We start from the raw sequence: 27,619 nt of genomic DNA, 5'->3' as shown, positions 1-27,619 counted from the left end.
TTAACAACGCAGCAAGGATGGCTCGTTTTTATTATGACCATATAAATTTGGTTCTTGAGTCCAAGTCTTTCAGAAGTTCTCGGGGCATCACACATTTCTATGCCTTTGTAAATTTCTGGCTGAAAAGAAAATCACTTGCCATGCCTTTTGACCCTACAAACAGAAAACAGACTACTTTTTTACTCTGCAACACTTGAATGCGGCCAATAGTTTTACGAGTGAATCACACGTGTAAATATTTCGCGTGTAACACTGTGGAGTGCATTAGAACAAAGCAGTACAAGTGATGTGCGATGCCTAGACAGCAGCGATACCTGGTCACTGTACATACACTCAAGTTGCAATGCAGCAGAACACACACACGGTAGCCCCAGCAACAACGTCATTTGGACTTAAAACTACAGCTCGGACATTATGGAGGGTGCCAGGATTGAAGGTGAACTCTAGAATCACTAAAGAAATTACGGTTACATTTTGTTTCTGTTGGAGATCAGAACATGGGGACTTTCAAAACCCCTTCACATCAAAAATATGCGATGCAAGTTGTACAGTGGAACCCCAGTTATACGTCCCTGGGTTTTACGACAATGCAGGTTTTATGACAACAATGAACTAGTCGAGTCTTGGCAAAGTCCCCGTAGAAAAAATGCATTAAAAACCTCGATTAACTGACGTGATTTCACGCCTGACATGCATTATCCGAAGAACCCGGAAAAGCGTGCAACCAACTGGTGAACGAAATGAAAGTGTCGCAATCCTGTTCATCGGACCTTGAACCCGGTTAATTGGTTCTGCCGTGCATAGCTTTCTTCTCCGTCCCATCTTTCATTTTTCTCCCCTCAAGCCGCCACCCGTTCCTCTGCAAAATCGCTTTCCCCCTCCCTTCGCTGGCGTCCCTTTTTATTGTGCAGCGGTTGCGGGGGCAGTATGCAGCTGCTGTTCCTTTCCCCCACTCAGCAGTGAATAGCCAACGAGGTTACACTGACAGACTTAGGCTTCCACATGTGTTCATCGTGATCGTGTGTGCCATTATTCGCACTACCTAGTGGAAATCGCGGCAGTGGACTGCGGTACAAGGTTTGTCTTAATACAGCGTGATTGGAACCTGCACTGCTCTGATCTTTTCGCACTTACTTCTCTTAGTGATTTGGATTTCCAATCCCTACAAAGTATTTAGTTTGTCGCTTAAACTGAAGTTTCTTGCAAATGCGCCGTGCGAAACTGTATTTACGGGCGTAATTGTTGTTCTTCAAATTCGACGGCACCCGCATTTTACGACGCTTTTCCACAAACCCGAGAAAGCCGTATAATTGGGGTTCTACTGTATTTACAACTGAAACTCTGCTCAGGAGGCAGTGCAAAAACATTTCATTCAGTAATCGCTCTAACACAGAATAAAGCATAACGTCGCCTTTTTTTGTTGGGGGAAGCTACGTAACATCACACAGCATTTTTGTTCTTCTCTCCACCGATGCCAACCACCATTCAAGAAACAATTATTTTCCCTAGCAAACGTCGAGAGCTCAAGCTCGACACTGAATGAGCACTTCACAAAACAAAAATCTATAACAAAGAATGGGAGACAACAACTGCATTGCTTTTTGCTTGTACCGGGTACGACAACAGTGAATCAATAATGCCGCAGCCAATTCACGATCAATGGCAAGCTACATGGCACAGTTTGCATTAAGTTTACCCCACGGAACCCCTCAGTAATAAACCCAGCGGATAAAACATGTTCGAAGCATCCCTTCTGCTTAAGCCAGTGCTCCAAAGGGTATGCTGGTGCAACGACTCCATGTGATGTACAGTGCGTGCAACTTGTAAACATGACAAAGGGCTATGCAAGCTATACATATAATATATTATAAATGACAACATGACTTTAGGAGCAACAACAAAAAATACATTCTGTTCCCTGAATAAAATGCTATTTCGAGAGGACGAGTACTCCAGCCACCTCTCAGCTGCTGGACTCGTTCCCTCCATTCTCACTGGCCAAGGGCGAATAGTTTTTTCGTTCAAAAGGTCCTCTCAAGCAGCTGACCTGCAGCTACAGGCCCTTCAATTCCAGAATGACTAGAAGAAAGGAACTATTGTTCAACGAAACAGTAATTCACTGCTGTAACTCATGACACATTGTATCTTGTGCTCCTGTTTGCATGCGAGGTACAGCTCACAGCACACGAGGCCCAACTACAAACACTGCGCAGTGCAGTTTCAAGCTTCAACAGCTCTTCCCCCTCAAGTGTTTTCAACCGGGAAAAAGTCACAACTGGAACACACTTCTGGCCTCGTTTTCAGCAGAACATGGTTAACTCGTACTCAACTGAGAATAGTAGTTTACTCAAAGTTTTTTGTTTTCCCCCTATTCCAAAGTAATCACTGAGGTCGTCCACACATTTTTGTTCGCTCCCCATGGATTGATGGCGACATCGAACTAAATATCTCAGCAGTGAAAGTTCTTGAAACATCACCATGCAGGGATGCAGTGAAACCCAATTTCAAACCGCATAGCTCGAAAGTAGCAAACTGCCTTTTCAAGGAAGTTTCATAAGTAAAGTAACTTTGATTTTGGATAATTTAGGAAGAAAAAATTTGTTAGCATTGCTGCCACCAAGGCCACAGAACAATGCGTTTGCTGCCCTACATTAGTGGTCAGGCTGAACTTTTAAACAGGCATCTGCAACGCACGAATGAGGTGTTTGCAACACACACACGAAAAGTGTGTTGATAAGCCAAGCCTAACAGCAGCAACAGTGGTACTGATGATGATTAAAATGCAACTAGAGCCGGAGCTGCCTATCCTGCCGTAATAGTCACTTTAAAAGCTTTTCTGCATAGTGACCACAGAGTGGTATTCCTCTCTGTCCTTGTGTAAAGGCCATACCACAGTAAAATTGCGAAAAAAGAAAGTGCAGCATTTACACAAGTACATCTGGTAACATGTATACAAATTTGGACCTAATGCACAGTTCCAAACACACTGTCCCTTGAGGTGCCTGTGCTCCAAGAACCGCTGAGTCAATATATTGTTCTGCCTGGACAATAAAATTTGCCGCTACAAAAAAAAGTTGTTCATTCATGAATGAGTGTACTAAATGTTTCTAATGTACACCTTTGTGCCATGCATTTTGGTCATTAGGTAACTCAAAACTCTGCTTAAAGGGACACTAAAGGCTGAATGAAATTTTGTTTTAACTGAAAGATCATTCGTTTCGTAGCACTCTCAGTTTTTGTTTGACCAGCAATGATGCATTATTTCCTAAGGATACCGCAAATAAAGCTGGCATTTCTCTGACCCGCTTTCCTTTCAATTTTTTACGACGTGGACATCACGTCACAACATAGGAGCGAGGCATTGGTGCAGTCTGGCAACAGTAGCTTTTCATCACCAAGCTATGGCCGACCACCAAGAACGTTTCTTCGACCGTGGAGGCTGGCTTTCTCTTTTATTATTTGCCACGGACTGAACAAAAAAGGTTTTTGCCCGCTCCAGCGGCCATTGTGCCCGCCCACACCAGACACCCAGACTTCCCTCACGTCCACCTCATATTCTCTTCTCTCACGCGACGTGCCAACCTGGCGTGAAATACACGCTCGCTTCTTGCAGCTTTCTCGAGTAATCTTCATAGCCAAATGGCTGAACTTCAAAGCGGCTCCGCTTGGCCCAAACATAACAAGGGTAAAGCTATGCGCACACGATGAGCAGATTACTTGTCAACGAGCTGAAGAGCACAAGTTCCAATCGGTCAGATAACCCCCTGCAGTAAGTACCCTAACCATCTTGTCGCCCGCCTTAACGTTTCACGGACGATAAGGTTCGAACAGGACGCGGGCAAGCCTTGCCGATAGCGACATCCGCGTGCGAAGAACGGATTCGAAGTTCAGGCGGGTCAGGTCACGTAAATGCCTGCAGTGCATCTTGTCCCTCGGCAGCTTCCTGCCGGAGATATTGCGTGCAGAAAGTTTGGGCGTTCACCGTGGTAAGTTGCTGACTTCGCTAATTGCGCACCAATGCTTTTTTAAAACGAAACTGAACGCATGATGGCTGACGAGCGTGAGGGAAGCAGCCTGTCTCGCAGTGTGTAAAATCTCTTAACTGCATTTTTTCAATTACGTAAGCTCGCAGAAAGCTTTGATTTACATTTATTTCACATGCTAAACCACTTCGGAACTGTTTATTTTAGGAAAGGCACATATACTTCTTGAATCAGCTTCCTCAGTGCACAAATATTGTGACATCACAAAACGTAGTACCTGAAAGCGTGCAGGGCGTCGGCACCCATTTTCACGTTTCAGGCATTTTCCGCCTTATTAAACAACTGAGAGTTGCGAGAATGGTCAATTTCGATTCCCGGCGCCTTAATCTACCAATACAGGCCAACCTGTTTCCACCCTTTAGTGTCCCTTTAACTTGTTTTTTTTTTTTTTTGCTGCATAGGAAGCACAGGCTAGTCTGTTTGCTCAGCGCTACAGTGACACATCTAACATCTTTACAACAATTTAAGCTGTAAAAACAGCCAACAAATATAGGGTGGTTCATTCCAGTATAAATTTTTTTTCATAATGTTGACGTTTTCAAAAAATAAAGCATCCATTCTTTTTATTTTTGCAAGCAGCCTCTCCCAGAAACAGTGGGGACAAGGCCTGCTAAAGAGGGCACTGTGCAACAATGTCGCACTCAGGGGTAACAGTTCTTGCAACTGCGGCTTCAACACTGATATTACCTGAAGTTAACATGTTTTGTCAAACACATTTCTGCACGAAGCACACACACCCTACAGCATGACCTACACTGGCACTGCGAAAAAAATTACAAAAAAAGAACGAAGTAAAATGAAATGCAGAATAGAAAAACAAAGCCATCTATGCCCCACGATTTGTGGCATGATTTGCTTACTAACTCATTGCCGTGGCTGTGAGCTGTACCACGCACGCAAAGAGGTATTTGCAACAATGTGGCAAGGCAGTCAACTTCATTATCATGATCATTTCCTATCTCCCAGCTTTATCAGCAGCCAGCCTGCTGATTGACACTGCTCTCTTCCTCGCCAGCTGAGTTTATCCTGTGGATTGATCCAGCGAAGAAGTCCAGGAAACATCATCATCTCTGCGGTGCACTCCGTACTCCAGCTGATCTGCCAGTCCGCTAGAATACCAGCAGAGGCTCCCGCCGGATGTCCAGCAGGTCTGAAACATGAAGGAGAGCACCGGTTGGTCACTTTCCTGTTTTATCTGAACAATTTTTTCGCCATTTGTTCAGCTGTCCATAGTCATATGCATCCTTTCCCAGTAGTTTCCTTTTACCTTTGCAAGTATCTCATGCCGTTTTCAGTGCAAGCTTTGTTTGTTGTGTGAGAAATCGTAGGAAAAATTAATTTGATGGCGGTATTTAGTTCGGAAAAATGTTTTAATTTCCCCCCGCACAATCACATATTTCTATAAACAAGATAAAGTCTTCTCTCTCTTAGCTGCATCAAAAACAAGGAGCCCAATAAAGTCCGTTTGCTTGTTTGGTAAGGCGCTGCTTCTAACAAGTTCACGAAGCAACACAACTACTAGTACTACCTTACATTTAAACAATGCGACACTCGTCAGGGCTCAGCTTGAGCAGTGCTGCAAAACATTCGACCCGTACACCACAACAAGTCAACACAGTGGTAAGGCCACAGACACAGTGTCCGAAGCTTATACAAGCACCCCCCCTATTGTACCACTGGGGTGCACTCACCAGCCACTATGTGATGCCAGGGGAGTGCCACGTAGGTCAGCATGGTGTCCAGGAGTCCCTCGTTTCTGCTTCCACCAACGGATGTCGCGCCTGGCTGGTCGTCATCACCCAGGGCTGCACGCGTACAACTAAGCGTTGTTGAAGGGGCCACGAAGACAAAATACAAGCTTGGCTCGTTAGAAAGACTGCTCTGTCCTTACAACAATGATGCCATTTTAACAGCGGAGCTGTTTAAGCTAGAGCTTGGTCTGGCGGCGTTAGCAAAAAAGAAAAAAAAACTCCACCTGTAAAAGGTGCTACATCGCGGATAGGGTATTATAGCAGTGAAGCCTGATTTCGCGCCTGGTCGAGTGTGATCACAAGGGGCATATGCTTATGCGCACACCTTACTACTGTATTTATATGCACAATGAACCCATTCGTGTAATGACCCTTCCCCCTACCCCCCTTTTCTTCTTGAGAATTTACTTTCTTGTCACCTTATTTTTATCTCAGCACGGTTGCTGATGCCTTAGACTATCACAGTAACTTGATCTCACGCCACAGTACGCACAGAAACGCTAAAAATGCATTCTAACAAAAAGATATCTCAACAGTAGCCAAAGACTCGCATGAGCGCGAATGCCGTGCCTCACAATTTGAAAATTGCGCACTTGTGGAGCCCCACCTGCTGAACACAAAACAAACCTCCTTGCGTACAGCGCCATGAAAGCGCTGCAGCGTGCAAACAAAGCACCAAATGTAATCCACACTCCTTCCCTGCTCTGTGCTGTTCCGCAACTTCGCCATTACATTCCATGGTTTTGTTCAGCTGTGTTCCGACCTTTTTTAATAGTCCTGGTGCTTGGTGTACGATGGGCCAGTACATGAGCTACACAGCCAGTTTTAAACTGAAGGCGGTGGAGCACACGCACATTGCTGATGCACATGGAAACCGCACTGCTGGGTGGCACTTCAGTGCTGACGCAGTGCATGTACGCTACGGGCGATGAACGGGGATCGCCGGGTGTTTCATGGGCCCAAAGAAGGGAACTTTCCCGGTGTGGGAATAGAAGTTTTTTAGTACCATGACGGCACAGAAGACGATGCACTGTGGGCTGACAACAAATGTGAAGTGGCAAGCGACTAGAGTGAGGAAGATAGCTTCATCGTGAGTAGGGGGACGATGGTGAGTAGGGGGTCACTAGCATGTTGCGAGTTAAAAAGGAATTTGTTTACATAATTACCTACATGTTTTTACTAGAAAGCTAATGTTATGACAGTGCTTCTCTTAGCATAAAGAGAAGTGAGTAAGAAACAACGTCAAACACTTTTGCTAAATCAAGAAATATGCAGTTCACTGAGAAACCTTGATCCAATGCACCAGCAACATTGTGAGTTAATTCTGTTATTTGCGTCACACAAGAAAATCCAGCTCGAAATCCATACTGTTGCGATTAAAGGTGACAGTCTTTCTTGGACTACTAAAACGCAATAAAAGGAAAATTGGTGCAGCATGCACTAGTAGTGCAAGGCTAGAGAAACAGCAAAGCGGGGGTCGACCTAGCTTCTTCCCCCCAGGGATCCGCTGCCAGTGTGGGGGACTGACCGGAACGGCCTAGTAAAATCCGGCTAAACTTGACCTCACCCTTCAACACTTTAATACTTAGCCTCGTCTATCAAGAACATCGTAAAACCCAACAAAACTTAGCAAAGCCTAGTAAAACATCGCAGAACTAGAAGAAGCTAGATCAACCCCCAGCTCCGCTGTTTCTACAGTCTTACACCACTCGTGCAGGCTGCACCAATTTTTTTTTAAGTGTGGAGCACTTTAGGGGCCCTGCTTGTCGCCGTAGCTTGTCCACGGTCACAGAATCTAGCCACCTCAGTCCCGTGGCGTCATGCACCCAAACAGAGGCTTTGAAGACATACCCACTTGCCCCTCGATTCAGCCGGCCAAAGGTTAAGGGGATGCTTGAACTAAAGGTTTAAATAGGCAGAACTGTTTGAAACTCCAGGAAGTGCTGGCACTGGTCGTACATGTCGCCATTATTCAGTGCAAAGAAAACTGTAGGTACGTTTGAGGCAAAATAGATGTACTCAACCTAGGCAGTCCCCATGTCCATTTAGTTAGGAGTGCCTGTTGGGTTGATTGTAACGATAGTACGCAAAAAAAGTGGCCACGGAAGAAAAAAAAAACGAGATGAAAGCAAGCAGAAAAATAACAGAACTCGAACTCTTGCTGCTTCGGGCAGAACAAGAACCACAAGATAAAGAAAAGGGATGCAGGCTGTCCCAGGAGAAGGCGCGTGAACACTGCGAAGGCGGGAAAATTGAATTGCATTGAACAAACCTCTGTTCAATTCATCAAGAGAAGAGTGAGACAGGGTGGGGATCAGCGTGAGGCGTGGTCCCAAAAAAGTAGAGAACGGCGACGCAGCCCCTCTGGTGAATCACTGCTTCCGCACTTTATAGCTTTCACATTAGTGGAACTGCTGTAACTTTTTTTACTGCAAACTTCACATGAGTAATGGAGGCATTAAGGAAAACAAACAGGTGAAGCACCAGCAACTCCCCAGCCACTTCTCTCTTTCTATTTCTCTAAATGTCAACTTCTCTAGATGTCAATTTTCCAGAATAGGCTAGAATATCTCTAGAATAGGCGATTTCTCCAGATGTCATAGAATCTTATTTGGGCAGTTCGCGGCCACCAACCTAAGCCACCACCAAGAAACATGACTGGGCAATCGTAGTGTGGCCTCTAGTTGATAACGTGCTTTTAGTGCTCACCCATATTTCAACACTCCTGCCTATATTCCGCAACTGTAGCACAAAATTTTAAAGTTTTCCTATGGTCCTTACATTTTTTTCAGTTAAAGAAACGTTTTTTGTGGCTTGAAGGGAGCTGAGTGGGTCACCAAAGCCTAGTTCTTTCAAACTGAATGAGGTTGTATTTTATCTTCATGGCCCCTGTGAGAAAAGTCCGAACGTTATCGAAATTGCTTTCTTTTGTTTTCCAGAGAGGAAAATGACGTACCATCGCGGAGGTCGTCAGCCTCCAGCTCTTCTCCAGTGCCACACTGGTCGATGCCCTGCCTCTCAGAGCGACACCGGTGCAGTGGTCCCGGGTTTGGGGCAGGCGCCAGGCCGGGCTCTGAACTGCGGCGCCAGGGGCCACAGGGCCACTCCTGGGAAGAGGGAAGCAGTCAGAGTAAATGGAACCAGTCAGTGCCAAGTGGTTTACAACAATCGCATAGTTCTAGCATGCAGTCAGTTTTCTGGACAAAGGTGCAGGTTACGTGTATTAATGTCCGATAAACAAGCCGAAACCCTTTTAGTGACAGCACCGCATCGCGACATTCAGTTTCCATGCTAGTGCAGGCTACTGTTTGGAATCAGCCATCCCAGCGCTGTCACCACTGTGGCGACTGGCCATCCGAGCGCAGTCACCAGTGTAGCGACGTTGCCTTGCTCCGTCCACTATCGACGCGGCGCAGAGCAGAGCGATGAAGTTCTTGAGCCGACGAAGAGTTGAAGCAACATTTATATACTGCCGCGAACCATGCATTGGGTTTGCTTATTTGCGTTTTGCTTTTACCGCCCGGCTGCGCCGGCCTGTGTTATCGCTGTTGCCTCTGTGCCAAGGGAGGCGCGTGTTCCGTTTCTTTCTTTCTGTGCCGCATGTGTTATCTCTTCTGATAGGGAGAGCGTTCCGAACGAATGTGAACAGCCTAAAATAATCTTCGTTGATCTACAGTGTTCTGGATACAATTCAACTATTCCAGAAACCCTCGCGCCGAGTGATAAATTCCCGCTGAGCAGATGCCGCGGCATTCTAATCGCCAACACCAGTCTACGCACGTCACTTTGTTGACTGCTATTTCGCCGCCTGTGTATTCTTTGAGTTGTTAGGGGAGCGCAAGTTTGCTCCAATAAACTTGTTTTTTTCTTCAAGACAGCTGCGTCGTCTTTGCCTACATAACAATTCAGTATATGCAAGGGTACCAACAGCATTACATGGCTCGCACAAAGGCGACAGCATGTCTCCACTCGGTGCCTCCGAAAAGTGCCGTGCTCACTGTGCTTCCGGGCAGGTTTTATACCCCCAGGAGTCCGTTGCAGCCACGAGAAGTTTGAATCCGACGAATGGAGGCGAAGCGATTGCGTCAGCTGAGCCGCCACGACGGGGAAAGGGAAGGCGGTGCCGTCTCAGCGGCGCCGTCTCCAGGCATGTAGCAGCGTGTCTACCGCGGGCCGTTCGTCTGAGGCATGATTCGGCCCAGCCGTTGCGAAGGAGAATGGAGAGGCAACTCTGCGGCATCTTCCAAGTTTGGGCATGTCTGCCGCGGGCGGTTTGGTCGAGGCGCGAATCGGCCCCGCTGTCGGCAGCGCGACGCCCTGTGCAGCGAATTTGGGCTGGGAGCTCTGGCCCAACACTAGGCACTTTCTGTTACACTTTGTGCCATCTACTGGTTGGTTAGCCTTAAAACACTGCTGAAATCTTCTTGATCAACTGCTAAAACGGGCTTAGGTGTTCGGCCTTCACGGCCCAGCGGCCTAGCGGGACAGCCTAGTGGCCTAGCAGGCAGCGTCGTGGCTTCAAACACTTACATCCTGGGTTTGAGGCTCCGCAATTCTACCTTTCCCTTTCTTCTTTTTTTTTTTTTTTTTCAGACTTTGTCATTATAAAAATCTTCCCTTAGATCTGTTCTACACATGCTTTTTGTAAATATGAGTGGTTCAGTCTCTTTTTACGTCGGTTTAGGAGCGGTGAGGAGCCTATCACCAAGTTTAGTCAAGCTTTCACATCGCACTGGAAGTGCCCATCCCACAATCACTTGGAAACAGCATGTCCCCCAGCATCGCCATCGTTGCTGCCACAAGATGGTGGCACACGCCTTTTCAGCTAGCCCCGACAGAAGCATAGGCATTTAGCTAATACTTCTGCAGAAATACAACTTTATCGTTACATCCACTTGCATAAAAGAGGGAATGACATGCAACAGGAGCTCCTTATTGCTTTGCTCAACCATGTTTCTGTGGTGTGCGCAACCAGTGTCCTCGTTAATACTGCAGTAGACTCAAGTAAGTAGTCCAGTTAAGAGCAAACAAGTTCATGCTGCCCAATGCACAAACTCAAGTTCAGAACCTAGGCTTCACAACAGAACAGTCGTGGTTGCAGCAAGCAACAGTGGAGATGGGACCAATAAAGATTTACAGAATGTGCAAGATCCCAAACACCAGCGGCACCCCAGCTTTAATCTTGGTTATTACGCATGGAGACGACAAATTTCTGATCACAAAGTGCACCTCAAGGCTGCATCTAGGGCCCACTGCTGTTTGATGATCGTGCGAATGACCTGTCACAGGTACATCAACACATGCATGTGCGAATACCATTTTTTTTTATATAATACATTATTCTATATCCATAAAGTCCAAACATAGCAAAGGCTTATGTTTTAACAGCAAGCTCCAAAGCACAGTAAACACCATTTCAGTTCTGACACATTTTCTCTAATTTGATCAGTCATGCAATGGTGCTTGCTTGAGGCCACCCATTGTGGCATTTTCGCAACTTCATTCAGTACATATAGTAGCATGAGGTTTACATTTTCCGGCAAGCATGTGAAAAGCCAGGTGCGAGACCAATATCAAACTGACAAGAATAGCGGGCAAGGTTTCAGTTCACATAACAAAGGCACCCCCAAACCCGCATCCGAATTTCAGGGTAAAGCAGCGTCTACTACATGGACAAATTTACTCCGTCTTAATATTGCAAGGAGGAAAGCAACAACTGCATGCCAGAGCAGTTTAAGTGAGTGCAAGTTTGGAGACAAGAGATCATCGCCGATTGCAGTGCACTAGCTGCAAGCTGCAAATCAATGCAGATGGTAAAGCGTGAGTCTATCAATTTTTTCAATTTTTTTAAGACTGAAATATGTGCTTGATTCTTTATTTTTCTAAAATGAATCATTTCTCTCTAAAAATTATTGATTTTCACAGTTGGAGTAGACATTGTGTGAGAATTCCCCAACGCGTCTGCCTGGCTGCTAGAAAAAAAATGCATAAAAATAGATAGGTAAATAAAAGAGTGGCCGCGCATCATCTCACATTGCTTCGAATTTTGCCTAAATGTTGCCCACTTCTCCCATTGTTCCCCTCGTGTCTCTGTCCACCCATTGGCAAGCAGCCATTGGAGGTTTGCAGAGTTCAATTTTGCCACTGCTGGCGCCACCTGTTGGGACTGTTGGGACTACAGCGCTAGAGCCAAGAGTGCGAGACTTGGGTGCCAACCTTGTCTGCATTTTGTGGCTAAAGCATTTTTTCAATGCACATGTTTTAATTTGCCCTCGCAAAAATTAAGAACACACCGGCTTAACTAAAAGAACACTGCAAACACCAGTTATGTATTGACGTTCTTTTTCACGTAAGCCTAATATTATCTCTTTGTTATGTGGGGCATCTTTTTAGATTTACTAGACTGAAAATGTTTTGCCTATATAAACGTCCTGCTCAAGAATTCGTTCCAACTTCGTCCAGGCAGCTGAATCGATGGGCAGACAGACATCGCGAAGCTTCTGCGTTTGAGTAGGCCGAGTCAAAACTATCGTCTTTAAAAACACACAACAGGGATTGCAATGTCTCTCCCAACTCGCGTGAGTGGAACAGGGAGAGACCTCGATATCCTGTGGCTCAACTGCTTCCTCCCTCCCTCCCCAACCCCTCGAGGCCACAGTAGGTGTCTGTGGTGTCCCCCCTCCCACCTGTGACTAGAGATGTAGGTTTTCATAAAAATTTGAGGAATGTGAAAAAAAAAAGTTTTTTTTTTCAGAAAAATATAAAAAATTAAAAAAAAAGACGATTCCGCACAGATCTATAAAAAAAATGACATATTGTATTTACTTGAATCGAACGCGGCCTCGATTATAACGCGCACCCGTTTTTCATGGTCCGAAGAAAAAAATGCTATGTCCTCGATTGAACGTGCACTAGACTTTCATTATTTAATACAAAACTGCAACTTTTTCTCACTTGGAACAAGTAAGGTTTATTCCAAAGGTGGCACGGAATGAAATGTGCCATTTATTGCTGGCAAGACAGTCACCATGTCGACGACGGTCCAGGGCAGCGCCATCGCTGCCCCCGCAGCTCTGTCGTTACGAGTCTCTGAGCCACTCGCTGCTGCCGCACGTACTCCGCCTGCGGGACTTCTATTTGGGGATATCACTGCCTCTTTGGTCCGCTGAACCGTTTCCATGTCGCCTTGCTTGCAAAAATTTTCTCTTTGTTTACGCCAGTCCCGCACGCAAGTCTCCAGAACACTGGACGCATGTGACGCGGCCTGATTCCCATCAATTTCCACACACAAGATTACTTTCTTCTTAAATGCCGCATCGTGGTGAGCCCGCCGTGTCTTTGCAGTGGGAAATTCCACGGCAGAAAGAACATAAGAACACAAAAAAAAGACTACGCAGACAACAAAGGCAAACATGCGCCGAAAACGAAGCGCTGGCTACGCGTTCAGTAGTCAAGCAGCCACCTTGAAACGTCGATGGCGATACGGTGCCGCAGTTTTGAGTCGCACTCGATTTTAACACGCATGTGATGTTGGGACCTATTTTTCTGGAAAAAATGTGCGCATTAGATTCAAGTAAATACGGCCTTAGATGTCTCAGCAAATGCAAAAAGTGACCGTAGTTGCTAACGACTACATGAATGGAACCAAATTACGGCCACTGTAAAACAAGAATAAGTAAATAAAATATACATAGAAACTTATTCACGTTCTAATGAGATTTGAGCCTGGGTCGCCAAGAGCCGCAACCATGCGTGATAACTACAGCACTAACCCTGTATCATGCCAGGATGGAACAAGAATTATCCGGATGCGTGCCACGTAACAGATAATGTGACGGCACCACAAACACAATGTAACAGTGAAGAAGACTTCGATATTCGCCGGCTTTCGCCTCGAAATCACTTTAAGAGACTAAAGTGTCAGATGAATTTTTTCATTTACACTGAAAAGAATATGATTGTTTTAGCTGCATCACAAAAGTCCCACCAGAGCTTCCGCTCTCAAAATATTTGCACAATTTCACGTCAAATCACTGATTTCAGAAAGCATTTCCCTCACTGCAGATTGGGCACATCACAACAAATTTCCCCAGACAAGCTCTGTTTTTTTTTTTTTTTCAATGTTACCTAGGTTGGAAAAAAAAAAAAGTTTTTTTCCCAATGCTATTTTTTTTTTTTTTCCAACCGCTCTTGACAGTACCTGCGACTGTGCGGTGACGGTCCTCCGGAGAGCAACCTGTGCCTGGCCCCTCCCCTGGGGCCCCCTGAGGCCCACAAAGTGGCAGCGGCCTCCCCGGGAGGTCGTTGTCGCGGCGGCCTCCACACGTGCCAGGGTGCGCGCCAGGGGCTCGTGCGGCACGCACCCGAGGAACAGCAGCGCGGACTGGGGGCCGTCCCGCCGCCGGGCGCACAGCTCCACACACAGAAGCTCACCGGGACGAAGCGTCAGGCCCTGGAAGACCTGACCAAGGGGGCAGGAAAAGGGCGTTTTAAGTGCAGAGCACTTTAGGGGCTCGCCTTGTTGTCGTAGCTCACTTGCTGGACCCAAGCAGAGCCACACTGCCTTCCGTCGTAGTGGCTGTCGTCACGGCGTAACCCAGAGGCTTCGAAAGCCAAGCGGTTTATATAGCCATGAGCGTTCGAAACTCATGCACCACTGGCGCTTGTCATACATCTCCCCGGTGTTTAGCGCAAAGAAAACTGCAGGAACATTTGAGGCAAAATATGCGTAATTAACTGGCAGCGCCCTCATTCATTTATAGGAATGCTCGTTGGGTTGGTTTTGCAATAGTAAGCTAAAAAAGTGGGAGTGCAACGCTGGCATGTGCGGGAGGAAAAGCGAGCACAAAAAGAACAGAACTCCCGCTGGCGCAGTTTCAGGCAGGGTCACGCGAGCACTGTTAAGGCGGGAAACTTGAATTGCATTGGGTGGCAGCAGTGAGCGGATAACGGTGCTACAGGCCATTATGGCGAATCACTGCTCTGCACTTCCAACAGCATTCACATTGAGTGGAACGGCTTTAATTTTTTTCAACTGGCAGGCAGACCGAGAGGTAGCCTATCTGGACACCCGGGTAGGAAACAGGAGTAGCGCAGCATCTGTAAACAAATACGCACACACTAGCTTGCAAGAAAGGCGCAATAGAATTGAAAGTTGGGCGGGTTGGTCCGTATGCATTTTGAACTGTAACAGCATGAAAAAAATGACGAGGGACACGGAAGAAATTCACAAGATGGGCGCGCTGTCTTGTGAATTTCTTCTGTGTCCCTCGTCCCGCATTTCTTTTTCCGAGCTGTTACACTTCGGAAAGGAAGCTGCAGTTTCCCAAGAGAGACGTGTTTGACAGGTGCTGGGGTGATTTGGAAGGACAAATAAGAGCAACCGCACACCTAATGAACTGCTGAGAAAGTTTCTAGTGTAGCAAGTACATTGTGCACATGGAACGGACTGTGATGTGCACCAACCACATTGAAATCCACCCACACAGGGTGGATTTCCACCCTGTGTGGGTCCGCACCAGATGCCGCGCAAGGAAGCAGAGGGCGCTCTCTTTCAATGGCAGCCTTGCAAGGTTCTAGAGCGTGTTGAGCTCACTTGTCCCTCCTGCTCGTCTCTTGTGCCTTTATGCCCCATCCGTAAATAAACCCACTATCTCCCTATAATCTCCCTCACACTAGTTAAAGAAAAAGCATTTTTGTATCTCCCAGTTTACTATGTGTACAGGTAGCAAGGGTGTTTCCTGTCCAAGCTAAACAACTCAGCATGAAGTGCACATCACTGCACACTTAGCGTGGTGTTTTCAGGAGCAGTCTTGAAGAGCTGTCAACGTTGCCATTATCGTGAAAATCTAAATGGAGCTCCAGAAAGTCGCTGTCCTCGATAGCCATCTACTTTATAAGTAGCCGCATGAACAAATAAGGACACATACAGGTTAAAAGTGTGTGTGCAAATGCACACAGCAGTGTTCAGGCCATGTTTTTCAGAACTAGGTCACAGACAAATACAAAGAGAGGATAAGATTAGATAAAGTCCTGTGTTAACATAACTGATGGCCTTAGGGTATGCTACATAGCAAACAGCAGATAAGCGATGCACTGTAATCAGTGTGGAGAAATGCCCGTCCCGTGGGCATAGTGACACATTACCTCTTCGTAGTTGTCAATGGCGAAGAATATGTCCGGGTAGGCCATCTCCTCCGTGTCCCCCTTGTCCTCCATGCTGTGACGTGTCGGGGATGCATACACAGACTGCACCACAAATGAAGGGCACGTCAAGTCTTGTTGCAGGCACGACAGCACTGAGTGAATCTGCAGTTAGAACTGCTTATCAAGTAGCGTAGACCATTTATAACGTAACCGCGTACAGTTCGGGACCAGATATAACGCGGGGTTTTGTGACCACCGTTGTGACTCCCATAGAACTCAATGCATAAGCATGTCGTTTAAAATACGGTTGGCTGAGGTGCAATACCGTTTATAGTGCAGTTTTCTGGCGGGCCTGCTGGTCAACCGGCGCAGCTGTGGCATGGTTTTAGATTCGCGTAAAAAAAAAACATACACACACAAAAAAAGAGGGCACCCATTAGTTCGCATGTTCTGTTTGTACTCAAGTTTGCACTCAGCTTGAGTTCCGTTTGTACTCAAGTGATAACCACAGCTGCCTTGGTTTGATGCACATTGAAAGATAGCGAGCCCCCCTCCCCAACACCCACCTCATCTCTATTAGAACATCGTGTAGATAAGCAACCGTATTCAGCATCGCGAACACAAAGTGGGGTGAAAAAAAATCCCGCCTGCGTTCTTGTCACATTGTCCCACAGCGTCCAATCATAGATGCTAAGAAACGCAGTGGTACTCCCTCAAAACATGAACACAAAGGGAGTTAAAACCGCACTCGCGGTTTGTAAGTCCGTGCAGCCGCTTGTGAGACCCTGCAGCAGCAACAGCTGAAGTGGAAAAAAAAGACGAAATAAAGACAGCCCCTCTGTTTTTAAGAGGCCTTCATTTGAGTGATGATAAACAAGTGATGATTGAAAGGTAGGTTGCAATGTGGTTGGCTCCGCGCATGTTATGTTTATGGGCCCCGTGCACTGCAGTTTCAAGTAAACACCTGGCGCCACCTGGTAGTGGCGGTGGCTTTTCCACAGAAGAAAATAAGTATATACAGCAGTGCGCTACGGGGCTCAATTAGAACAACTGGAAAATTGGTACACAATGCATCCCCATGTTTTATTCCATTCACAGTTGTTATAAATGTTTCGCTTACAGGTTGTGCAGGAATAGATGCTAGAATAGTTTAGAAAGTGCCACTCCTCTAATAAAAGCCGACGACAGTACACGGATCAACTGCTTGCAACGCCGACGTACACATGGTACCCCAGAAAAAATAAAACGAACAGAACCATTGGTACATTTGTGTATCTGCACACTACTTGGCGTGTGACCACTGCGTACGATCCCCATATGAGCCCTGTACCACAGCGTACCAGGCCCACAGTGCGGTACCACTTTTAGTGCGGATTTTCGCGGTTCCCGCGACATAGTTATAGGAAGTGCACACCGTAATTCATTTATCCCACCATTCACTTAACTCTTTCGTTACCACGCCTATTTAAATCGATCACCGGTGATCGATGATTTATATTGCCTATTTTCAACATGTTGTAGTCGTTTCTCATACACCTAATGCGGCCAGTGGTTAGTCTAGGCACTGCCCTTTTATAATCAGTTGAAATTTTCCCGCTCCGGCGACATTGAGATTTCTGACGGCGTTTTTTGTGAGCTTAGGTGCGTGTGTTTTTGAGGAAGGGGGCGTGGCTGCTGCACTTGAGAAAAAAGGATGCAGATCGTGGTTAGGCTGCATTACCATAATATTTTTTTGTCAAAAGGCTCCTGGCAAGTCAAATACCAAATAATGCGGTCAGCTTTGTAATCTGACAGCGTTGAGAGGTGATAATTACTTGAAAATGGCCCCAGCTATTCACTAATGATCTTTGGTTTGGGCAAAGGGCAGCTTTATTCTCCCAAAGCTTATTTCTGATGGTCCCCCGCATGTCTAGCAAGTGTGCCTGCCATTTTCAACCAGTTTCCAGCAGTTTCGATTTCGTTTTTGCATTGCGAAATTCATGTTTGGCGCTACTACGCAGTTACCCAACTACATGGAGGATGCCCAACTACAAGCTAATTTGCCATGGCGCCTCCGTTGCCCGCTACTGCTCCTCAAAACAAGCATTCCGCTCGCGCTTCCACTTTATCTACGCCTTGCTTCTGCGATAAGAGCTTCCGCTGAAAGTCAAACGATAACACCAAGTCGTCGGGTATGAGTTCAGACGAGGAAAACGCTTTCAATTGGCCTTGAACACCGCCAGCTGTTCACCGGCCAGTTTCGGTTTCACACAAGGGTATTTCCGGAGGTCTAGTGTCGCTTCTTAGTAGTACTATCTATTCTGACAAAGTCTCCAACAACCTTGTATTTGTTTCTTTCCAAAATTGTTAGGTGGCGCTGCCATGTAGTAGGCTCGTAGTGCTGAACTTGCTTCACAGCCCGACGGCGGCTTGGTGAAAGCTTGCTGGGCATGATTCTAGCGCATCGTACCTTATTCCTGCAAGCAGGGCTACCATAGTGAGTCAGAACATGATAATAAACCGCAAATGAAAGTTTTGACTGATAAGTGATCATCAGAACGTCAACAAGCATCCACCAAAGAGTTTGGTTCTCAACTCCAAGCGGATTTTTTCACATCGCTTGCTTGCCTTCAATGTTGTGCCGGTCATAATCATTGACAAGGTATTTTTACATCACGTGGAGGCTAATTTGGGCCTTTAATAATGTGAAACCACCAGATTTCTTCTAGAGAACCATCCAAAATAGCAAAATCTGAAATAGTGGTTGGGCTTCACCACATGGCACGGGCACCACGTGGGCTAACATTTTCTTTTATACCTGACAAATTGTACGGCGCAACTCAATTTTTCTTTCTAGGACGGGTTTTTGAAATGTCTACCTACAAAATGTATATTCTAAATTTTTTCTACTCCTGGTCGTTTATTATACACAACTTACTTTTTTCTTATTTTCTTCCACGCGTGGACAAAAATTTCGAATTCGATAATTTTTTTCGCAATCATTATTTAGGAAAACATTATTAAAACTGGTGTCGTCGGAAAGCGCGTGGAATAATCTGCATTTTATGTCACTGCAATGTATGCCTAACCAATATGTATAGCTCAAAAAAAATATTTTGTTAGACCTCTCAAAATTGGTCAATTTCCCGTGGTAACGAAAGAGTTAAGTCCCTGGTCTTTAACCCACTCACTGCCACCCCTGAGACAACTAGGGCAATTACACACATACACCCCTACCACGCCCAAGTATACTCATGTTGCATCTTTACAGAACTCCCTGGCACTCTCGAGACAACTGTAGAAAAACTATTTTGAGCATGCTGTGCCATCTATTGAAGAGTAAGACAAAGGCATAGATTCTGTCAGGTAAAGTTTAGACAACAGATAGAGCACATATTTCTTCATTCGCGTCACTTCGTCTTATCTCAACAGCACAGCCGCCGTGGCGAGTCATGCAACCAACGCACAACGCAAAATGGCAGCTGAATGCTGCCATTTTGCATGGTGCGTTGGTTTGGAAGAGTATCATGCTTAAAAGGTTTCCAAACCCTCGGACGTACTAACTAGCAGATAACTATTTTTGCAATTAGTTAAGTATTATTTTTGTTTGTTTTCCATACAACTTTTTTATTGTATAACAGAATCCTGAATGAAGTGCTTACATGTCCCGCAGAGCATCAATCACAGTGCATTATAGCATAAAATTTCCACATAATAAACATGAAAAAAAAAAAAAACTGAAAAAAAAAAAAAAAACGGCAGGTAGTGAAGACCAGCCATAAAAAAGAACTAGGCAGTGAAAGGGTTGAACGGGGTCCTGGAACAACCTCCATTAACGCTACTAAGCACTCGATGCTTTGGTTCGAGTAATGTCATCCCTCACGAGTTTAGACAAGGTGTCACATACTAATTCAGCTGTTGTATACAAGAGCACTCATTTCTTTCGTTTCAACCTCTTAGAGTCACCCTAGTGGCCAACTTCAGTACTATAATTGTTTCCAAGATACCTGCATTAGATTGAGACCCACAGAGCATTCACGAGAAACTAAAGGAGGAGGAGGAGAGAAACGTTTCTTGGAGCAGAAAATTTTCCATGCCGACACTACGTGTTGACAAACAGACATCGACCACCGCTGGAGGGTAGTAGCTCTGCACAGATTAGCGGTAAAAAGCTGTGGCCGGGAAGGGGAAGAAAGAACCCACCTGCGACCTCCGCCGGAGCACCTGCAGGTGCTGGCTGCCCGTGCGGAGGCAGGCGGCAGCCGTCAGGGTGTACTCCAGATGCTGCACAATCAGGTTCAGGTACACCGTCTCCTCCCAGTGCAGGTCCAGGTCCGCTATGGGCAGCTTCTTGGAGTTGCGCCGAAACACCTGCACGCTCGTCTGGGATTCAGAGGAACAGTCACACGAAAAGGTTGCCTTGTTGCATCAGTCTGAAAGGTCGTGCCGTCCATTCACTAACACTTTCGTGACCACACCTATTCCCATCGATAGTATGTTACTGATAAATACAAATACAAATTTGGGCGCTCCCCGAGATCTTCTGGATGACTAACTCCATCCCAAGGGTAAAAGAGGAGGTATTTCGCAGTTTTGGTTTCGAGTTTCTTTTCTCCACTGCGGGAGGGATTTTTGAAGCTCTTTCACAGCTGGGCTCACATGCTTTTGGTTATGCCGCCGATGCCGCTAGCCAATGCTCCACAGGAACGACGAATTTTGACAGATTCCGATAAATCTGAGCTGTACCGTATTTACTCGAATCTAGGCTGATACTTTTTTTTAAAAAGTCATTTATGAAAGTCGGGAGTCACGTTAGATCCGAGGATGCAGCTTTCCTGCCATTGCTTTACAGTCAACGCCATCTTGCGGTCACAGGCTTGCAGCTTGCAGGTTTGCAGGATCCATTTTGCTTGTATGAACACTGTGAACCCAGCTCTCAGCTTTCTGTGCTTGCTTGCATTCGTCACCATGAAGCCTCGAGAAGCGCCCGTGTTTGTGGTGCAATGGCACCCACGAGGCGGTGCCACTACACCGCGGCTTTTATAAGTGGAAGGTGAAGCCTTGGGGGCCAAGAGAACTTCAAACCTACAAGCACAACATGACTTCGGCGTCGATGAGAAGAACGTGCGCCGATGGCGGAAGCAGTGGAATAAACTTTTCAACTGCGCTTCAAAGTAAATGGCCTCCATAGGACCCAAGAAAGGTTGACCCCACATGGTGGAGAAAGAAGTTTCTGACTTTATCGAACAGCAAAGAGAAGGTGGAAGGCGGAGCTGGTGGACATAATTCAGACGAAGGCGAGGGAAACCGCATACATTCAAAGCGTTGTGCGGTCTCAGTTCAAGGCCAGCAGCGTTTTGGGTTCAGCCTGCGATGGTGGACGTCTGTGCGCCAAAAGCTGCCTCCTGACTTTGAGGAGAAGCTAGTCGCATTCCAGCACATTGTTATCCAGAAGCGACTGGAAAAAAAGTACGGAGTGGGCCAGATCGGTGACGCCGATCAGACCCCGGTGAATTTTGACATGCCTACGTCCTACATGCCTACGTCCTAGGAGACGTCCTACACATGAGCAATGAAGTGAAAGGAAGCCACTACAAGATTGGATGAAGACAAGACAACCCAGCGTTGCCACCGCTTGCGCTTGCAGTGTAGAAATACTTTAATCAAACTGCATCTTCCGGGAGTTTCTGCAGGTGTAGGTGTGCCAACTAAACAGCAACAATTTCTAAGCACTTCATAATGCTTGCAAACAGAAACAAGAAGGATGATAACCCGTTATTGCAGACCACGCACAATCAAAGCCAATTGGAAGATGCTGCAAAGGCAGAATGAGTCGACAGGCATGTATAACCAGCCTGACGCCATCGTGGTGTTCCTAGTATCGTCTAATGACTCTCGTCTAACACTTTCCAACAACTGGATATTTTCATCTTTATGGTACGCACAGGCATTTATTGCTCAAAGCAGAAATTTGGGCTAGCCAAAACGTTCATTTTGCACCGCGTAAAAATCCTTAAAATTCACCACTTGTCAAGATTTATTTAACATTCTCAGCGTAAAAAGTCTAATTCTTACTGTTTGTGTTCCGTCTTTTTTATGCTGTGCAAGATAAATTTATAGATGAAAAGTTGATTTTAGCATTTGCACCATTCTGTAAAGTTCCGAGCGAATGCCCACCTTCAAAACATCGCCTACCCAGCTTTAAGGATGAAATATTTAATTTACTTAAAAAGACCCCAAACATTTCCCACCCCCTAAAATCGATGGATTTAGCGCCAATGAGTGAACAAAACAAACGCGAATCATCTATTCATGTGTTGATGCGGTCACTTATTTGTCCTTTCCGCACTTGAGCCGAAAGTTTGCCCATCTGGTATTTTTTTCTCGATATATCTGCAGTTTAGGTTGGCAGTGCGGAGCCACTTTCTGTATTTTTTCGCACCTGACCCAAAAGAGCGCCCATCCGATATTTTCCCCCTCATATCTCTGAAATTCTGTTGGGTATTCTTTCGGAACTTTGCGGTATCTTCACCATCCGACAATGAGCCGATCGCTCGCTGCCGCTCTCACCTCCAGTCTGGGTATGTGGCGCCGAGCCACCTTGGACGCCGTCTTCTTGACAAAGAACACCAGGTCATCGTGCTGGTCCGAAGACTCGTTGCAGAGGAAGTGGCGGATGAAGATGTCCATCCAGAAGCTCCCGCTTGTCACGACGACGAAGCCTGCGTGGAGGAGTTCTGGGTGTCACTTTTGGCAAGGCATCGCGACTCCACCCACGACAACTACTAACAGCTGAACGTCCTGTGGCACTGCTTATCTACTAGTACACTGCACAACAGCAACGTTTACACAGAAACAGAACTATAAAACCATTAAGGGGCCTAGTACAGCTTTGCTCAGTTTGATGGAACTAGCCTTTGATAACCCTTTCAGCTCCATTCCAGCCGCAAAAGATGTTTTTTTCACAATAACAAGAAAAATGCAGGAAATACTGGAGCACTAAACTTTCATGCTGCAGTGACGTAGTAATATGGGCAGTAGTGACGTTGTTAATAGACATGCCCTAAAAACATAGCTATCAGTGAGTTAACACACGTTAGCACTCAAGTGGTACAATCAACAACCCGCGCCACACGTACACGAAAAATGACATTGAGTGTTTAAGGCCTTAGTATACCGAATGACATTATTTGGGCAGGCTGTGCTACACACGAAAAGGTGAAGGCATTAAATGTGTTAGGCATGATGGTGATAATGACGAAAAAGAGAACTCCACTCAAGTTTCAGAAGTTTTAACGTAGAGGAAAATGTCGTACAAGGGTTAAAAATGTTTTTTGTGAGAGAAAAAGTTATGAGAAATAGAGCTTTCTAAAAAATGGTGCAAGCCATTTCTAACAGTGGCTTCAGCAGCTGCCGTCGCCTGTCAGCAGCAGCCAAATCCGAAAAAATTCAGAACAACGAGTGACACGATGTTTTGCATTTTGCCGCTGTTTTAGTGAACCTCGTCTCCTTCAGAACTTCGCAGCCAAGAGTGCACAAAAAAAATGTGTTATTTCGAAGTTAAGAGACGTTTCTGCGTCAACACTCTGGTGCTGAGAGTTTCACTGGTTTCATTTGGTGCTCATCGCGTTTGAGAATAGGCACATTTAAGGCATTCGTGAAGGCGAATGAGTTGTGCGGAACTCCTTAGACCGAAAATGACATTACAGCGAATGGCATTAAATTTTTGTGTGTCATCATCATCATCATCATCACCAGCCTATCTACGCCCACTGCAGGGCAAAGGCCTCTCCCATGGATCTCCAATTACCCCGGTCCTGTGCTAACTGCGACCAATTTATCCCCGCAAACTTCTTGATCTCATCTGCCCATCTAACGTTCTGCCGTCCCCTGCCACGCTTGCCTTCTCTAGGGATCCACTCTGTCACCCATAATGACCAACGGTTATCTTGCCTTCACATTACATGCCTTGCCCATGTCCATTTCTTCTTAATTTCTACTAATATGTCCTTAACACACGTTTGTTCCCTGACCCACTCCGCTCTCTTCTTGTCCCTTAATGTTACACCTATCATTTTCCGCTCCATTGCACGCTGAGTCGATCTCAATTTAAGTTGAACTCTCTTAGTGAGCCTCCAGGTTTCTGCCCCGTACGTGAGTACTGGTAAGATGCAGCTGTCATACACTTTCTTCTTAAGGAAAATGGTAGGCTGCCATTCATTATCTGAGAATGCCTGCCAAATGCACTCCACCCCATTTTTATCCTTCGAATTATCTTTGCCTCATGGTTGGGATCCGGGGTCACAACTTGGCCTAAGTAGATATATTCACTTACCACTTCCACTGCCTTGCCACCTATCTCAAACCGCTGTGCTGTCCCGAGGTTATTGATCATTACTTTAGTTTTCTGCATATTAATTTTCAGGCCCACGGTTCTACTCTGTTTGTCCAGTGCAGTAAGCATGCTTTGCAATTCCTCCCCTGAGTTGCTTAACAAGGCAACGTCATCAGCAAATCTGAGGTTACTCAGGTATTCTCCATTAACCCTTACTCCCCCCTTACTCCGCTATATATAGCCTTCATAGATTATGAGAAAGCATTTGACTCGGTCGAAACCTCAGCAGTCAATCAGGCATTACAGAACCAGGGGGTAGATGAGCATTATGTAAAAATACTAGAGAATATCTACAATGGGTCCACAGCTACCATCACCCTCCATAAGGAGAGCATTAAAATACCTATAAGGAAGGGCGTCCGACAAGGAGACCCAATCTCCCCAATGTTATTCACAGCATGTTTACAAGAAGAATTCAGAACATTGGATTGGAAACAGGTGGGAGTAAGGGTTTTTGCGTGTAGCAGCAAGTTAATGGCAGTAAAACTTAAGGCATTAAGCAGTTAATGTCATTTTTCGTGTACGTGTGGCACGGGTCTTACAGGCCTAACTAAAATCGCATAAACAAGATTCTGTGATGTCGCAGAGAAATTACCGGAATGTGGCTAGGGAGTTACCACCGCTACATAAGTTTTCTTTAATATCTCAATTGCTTGTATAAAGTTTGCGTCTTCTAAACGAACCAAACTTGTATTTCATCCTCATTCATGGCCCCCTTCAGCCTTGATAAGCGCAGCCTCCTTATCACATGAAGACAGTCCATTATTAGTGCGAAAGAATTAGTTGACACGGTAGGCCGAAAATCACATGTCGTAATTGAGACGGCAGAAAAAACGGACGGTGGCTCAAAGAGAACTGAAGTATAGTAATTGAGGTTAAAAAAAAATTGCAAAATTTGTGTCCATATGGGAACAGAAACCAGGGATACAAGACAAGCATGCACATCCAACACCACGACAGCTCAATGGCTGTAGCGGACTAGAGGTGACCTAAAGTATGTGTTGTGGACCTTAGTGTGTTAGAGACATCCTACAGGAGTAATTTGAGCATACTAAATACGTGAATAACAATTAGTCAAAAGTATTTTTCCACTGGTAGTGTGAATTCGGGGATGCCACACTGGATTGCAGTGGAATTCAAGGCTGCCCCAGCCTTCAGATTGTTTATTTCCACCCGTTTCAAGGTGAACATTGTCCCGTAGTCCAAGGTTCTGGGACCGGGTAGCAAATTGGACAAGTTGGAAGTTATTCATGATGGTCAATGCCGATGACAAGACAGGACAGAAATTGGGCGGAGAACACGAGCGCTGTCTAACAACCGAATTTTAGTGCCTTTGGCAGCAGCGACAGCGTCTAACTAAGCGCGCGAAGGCAGAAAGAAAACGGTGGAGGAAAACGTGGCGAAAGTGCGAGGGGGAGGGCAGCATGGCGAGCAGAAGCCAAGCACGCCTGTGTGCTGCACATGGTCCTTCGGTGTCCTCCTTGCTGCGTGGCTTATCTGAACCATGTGATATTTGCGTGACAGCTTCAAACACGATTTAAACACAACATGCTCTGTGGCGGCAATGCGCTGCGAGATAATGGCGGAGTAGCGCGCACCTCCGTGCGTTCACTGATAGCGCAATCACTTCCCGAGACACAACAGCTATGCGCCATGATCAAAAAGACTGCAGTTCGTGCTGCGCACAAATTTCGCATTACGGAGTGTAGTAATCGTCAGCATTTTTTTTTTTTATTACAAAGGCCGAGGTTGCTTTTCTGGATAATTCTTATGTATAAGTTTATAACTTCACCTTTTTTAGTTTTTGAAAAGTTTCTGGTTGGTTCTTCCATGGATTTTCTTTGCGCTGCGCAAAATGCCTTGTGTGCATGGTAGATGATAGGCTTCTTTCTTCTTTCTAAATACCACACACGAAAAATTCAGTTGTTTGACAGCGCTCGTGCCAGCTTTCTGTGCTGTGTTGTCACCTGCACTGACCATCAAAACTGTTTATTGAAGCCAACTTGTCCACCGCAGAAGATTGCAAGAAAAGCACTAACGTTGAAGGAGCGCTCACAAACAAAACTGACATGGGCAGTCAGGCATTGGCGGCGAATTGAATGCCATGGCACTTGGTGTGCATGCATTATAAGCAGGGAGTGCAGTCCTTTCCGAAAATATCCGATTAGGTCGCAAACATTGCCGATCAAACGGGAACAGCTTATGTGAGAGAGGATTGAGTTGAGATAGCCGGTTGCAACCTAGAGGCGGAAAGAACACATAGATGGCCCACTTACAGCATGGGATAAGATAACCCTTCGAGGCCACGCGTTGGCAACAAAACGTAAACAAAACGATTCCCCAACCATGGTTCGCGCCAACATCAACCTTTCGCTTTTGCTCACGTGCTTGCTACCAGCTAAATTTCACCTCGTGAATTTGGGTGTTGCCCCAGCCAGCGTCATAAGCTACTTATTACTTATATGCTAAGCTCATCCGCTTTTTATGCCCACACAATGAGAAACGAAAGTTCTGCCACATTAGAAACAATGTATACTAACATTCATACAAATATAAAGGCAAACCAAGTTCGCAACTTTAAAGCACGCGTTGATCAAATTCATCCCTATTAATGCGTGAACCACCCCAGAAAATTTGATGTGCAAATTTCCGTGCACTACCCGAAAACACACTTTCGTTGCGCGCGCTATCTGCACGTGCGTCCCTTCGCGCCAAGAAAACCACCATAAGGCGCGCCAAAACAAACAAAAAAACACCAAGTTTGGACAAAAGAAACACTGACGCTACTCGCACAACGCCATCCGCCGATCAAATCATTTCAAAACAACTTTCTCCTCTGATGGCGCCTTCTATTGACGGCGCTTACTTTCCGTACACAGCACCGCTCTCTGCGAAACTCCACAAAGACAGGAGGTGTGCAAACGAAGCAGCGAAACCCCGGAAGTTTTTTTGAGCAGCCTCGAAGGGGCAGCGCGGTTTGGTTTCGCCACTGTGTCACGGGATACGCGGGCAGCTTGATTGCAGTGAGTCACGGCTTGGAGGGGCGGACTTCCATGCAAGGAAATCGGCCGCTCAAGATGCAACAGGGTGTCCAAAGGCCGTTCTTACCGGACGGTGTGATATTCGTGGCTTCTCGCGTGCGCAGCTGAGATATCTCGGCGAACACGCTCGACATGACGCCAGAGTTGGACTTCCCATCTCGAGCGTCGTCTGACATCGCATTTGAAACATCCAATGCTTGGCTCCTTTCGTCTTCGGTTCGGGTCGGCTTTGGCCGGCGTGAAGACGGGTTTATCGGTCTCATT

The 27,619-nt window shown here is 46.0% G+C and overlaps 1 protein-coding gene across 1 annotated transcript; it reads right to left on the bottom strand.

The window, feature by feature from the left end:
• On the bottom strand, nucleotides 1-27,619 carry LOC144137641 (uncharacterized protein KIAA0930 homolog). Its single transcript, XM_077669582.1, has 8 exons — nucleotides 27,423-27,619; nucleotides 22,490-22,641; nucleotides 20,123-20,302; nucleotides 15,941-16,042; nucleotides 13,995-14,255; nucleotides 8,751-8,901; nucleotides 5,735-5,848; nucleotides 1-5,193 (listed from the first exon to the last, which is right to left on the bottom strand). The coding sequence occupies exons 1-8, from the start codon at nucleotides 27,616-27,618 to the stop codon at nucleotides 5,153-5,155; spliced, it is 1,197 nt and encodes a 398-aa protein (XP_077525708.1). The 5' UTR covers nucleotide 27,619; the 3' UTR covers nucleotides 1-5,152.

Source organism: Haemaphysalis longicornis, unplaced genomic scaffold (genome assembly GCF_048455015.1).
Source record: "Haemaphysalis longicornis isolate Haplotype H1 unplaced genomic scaffold, Haemaphysalis longicornis Haplotype H1 scaffold_43, whole genome shotgun sequence".
NCBI lineage: Eukaryota > Metazoa > Arthropoda > Arachnida > Ixodida > Ixodidae > Haemaphysalis > Haemaphysalis longicornis.
The sequence above is the reverse complement of the archived record's forward strand: the minus strand, read 5'-3'. Positions and strand labels throughout refer to the sequence as shown.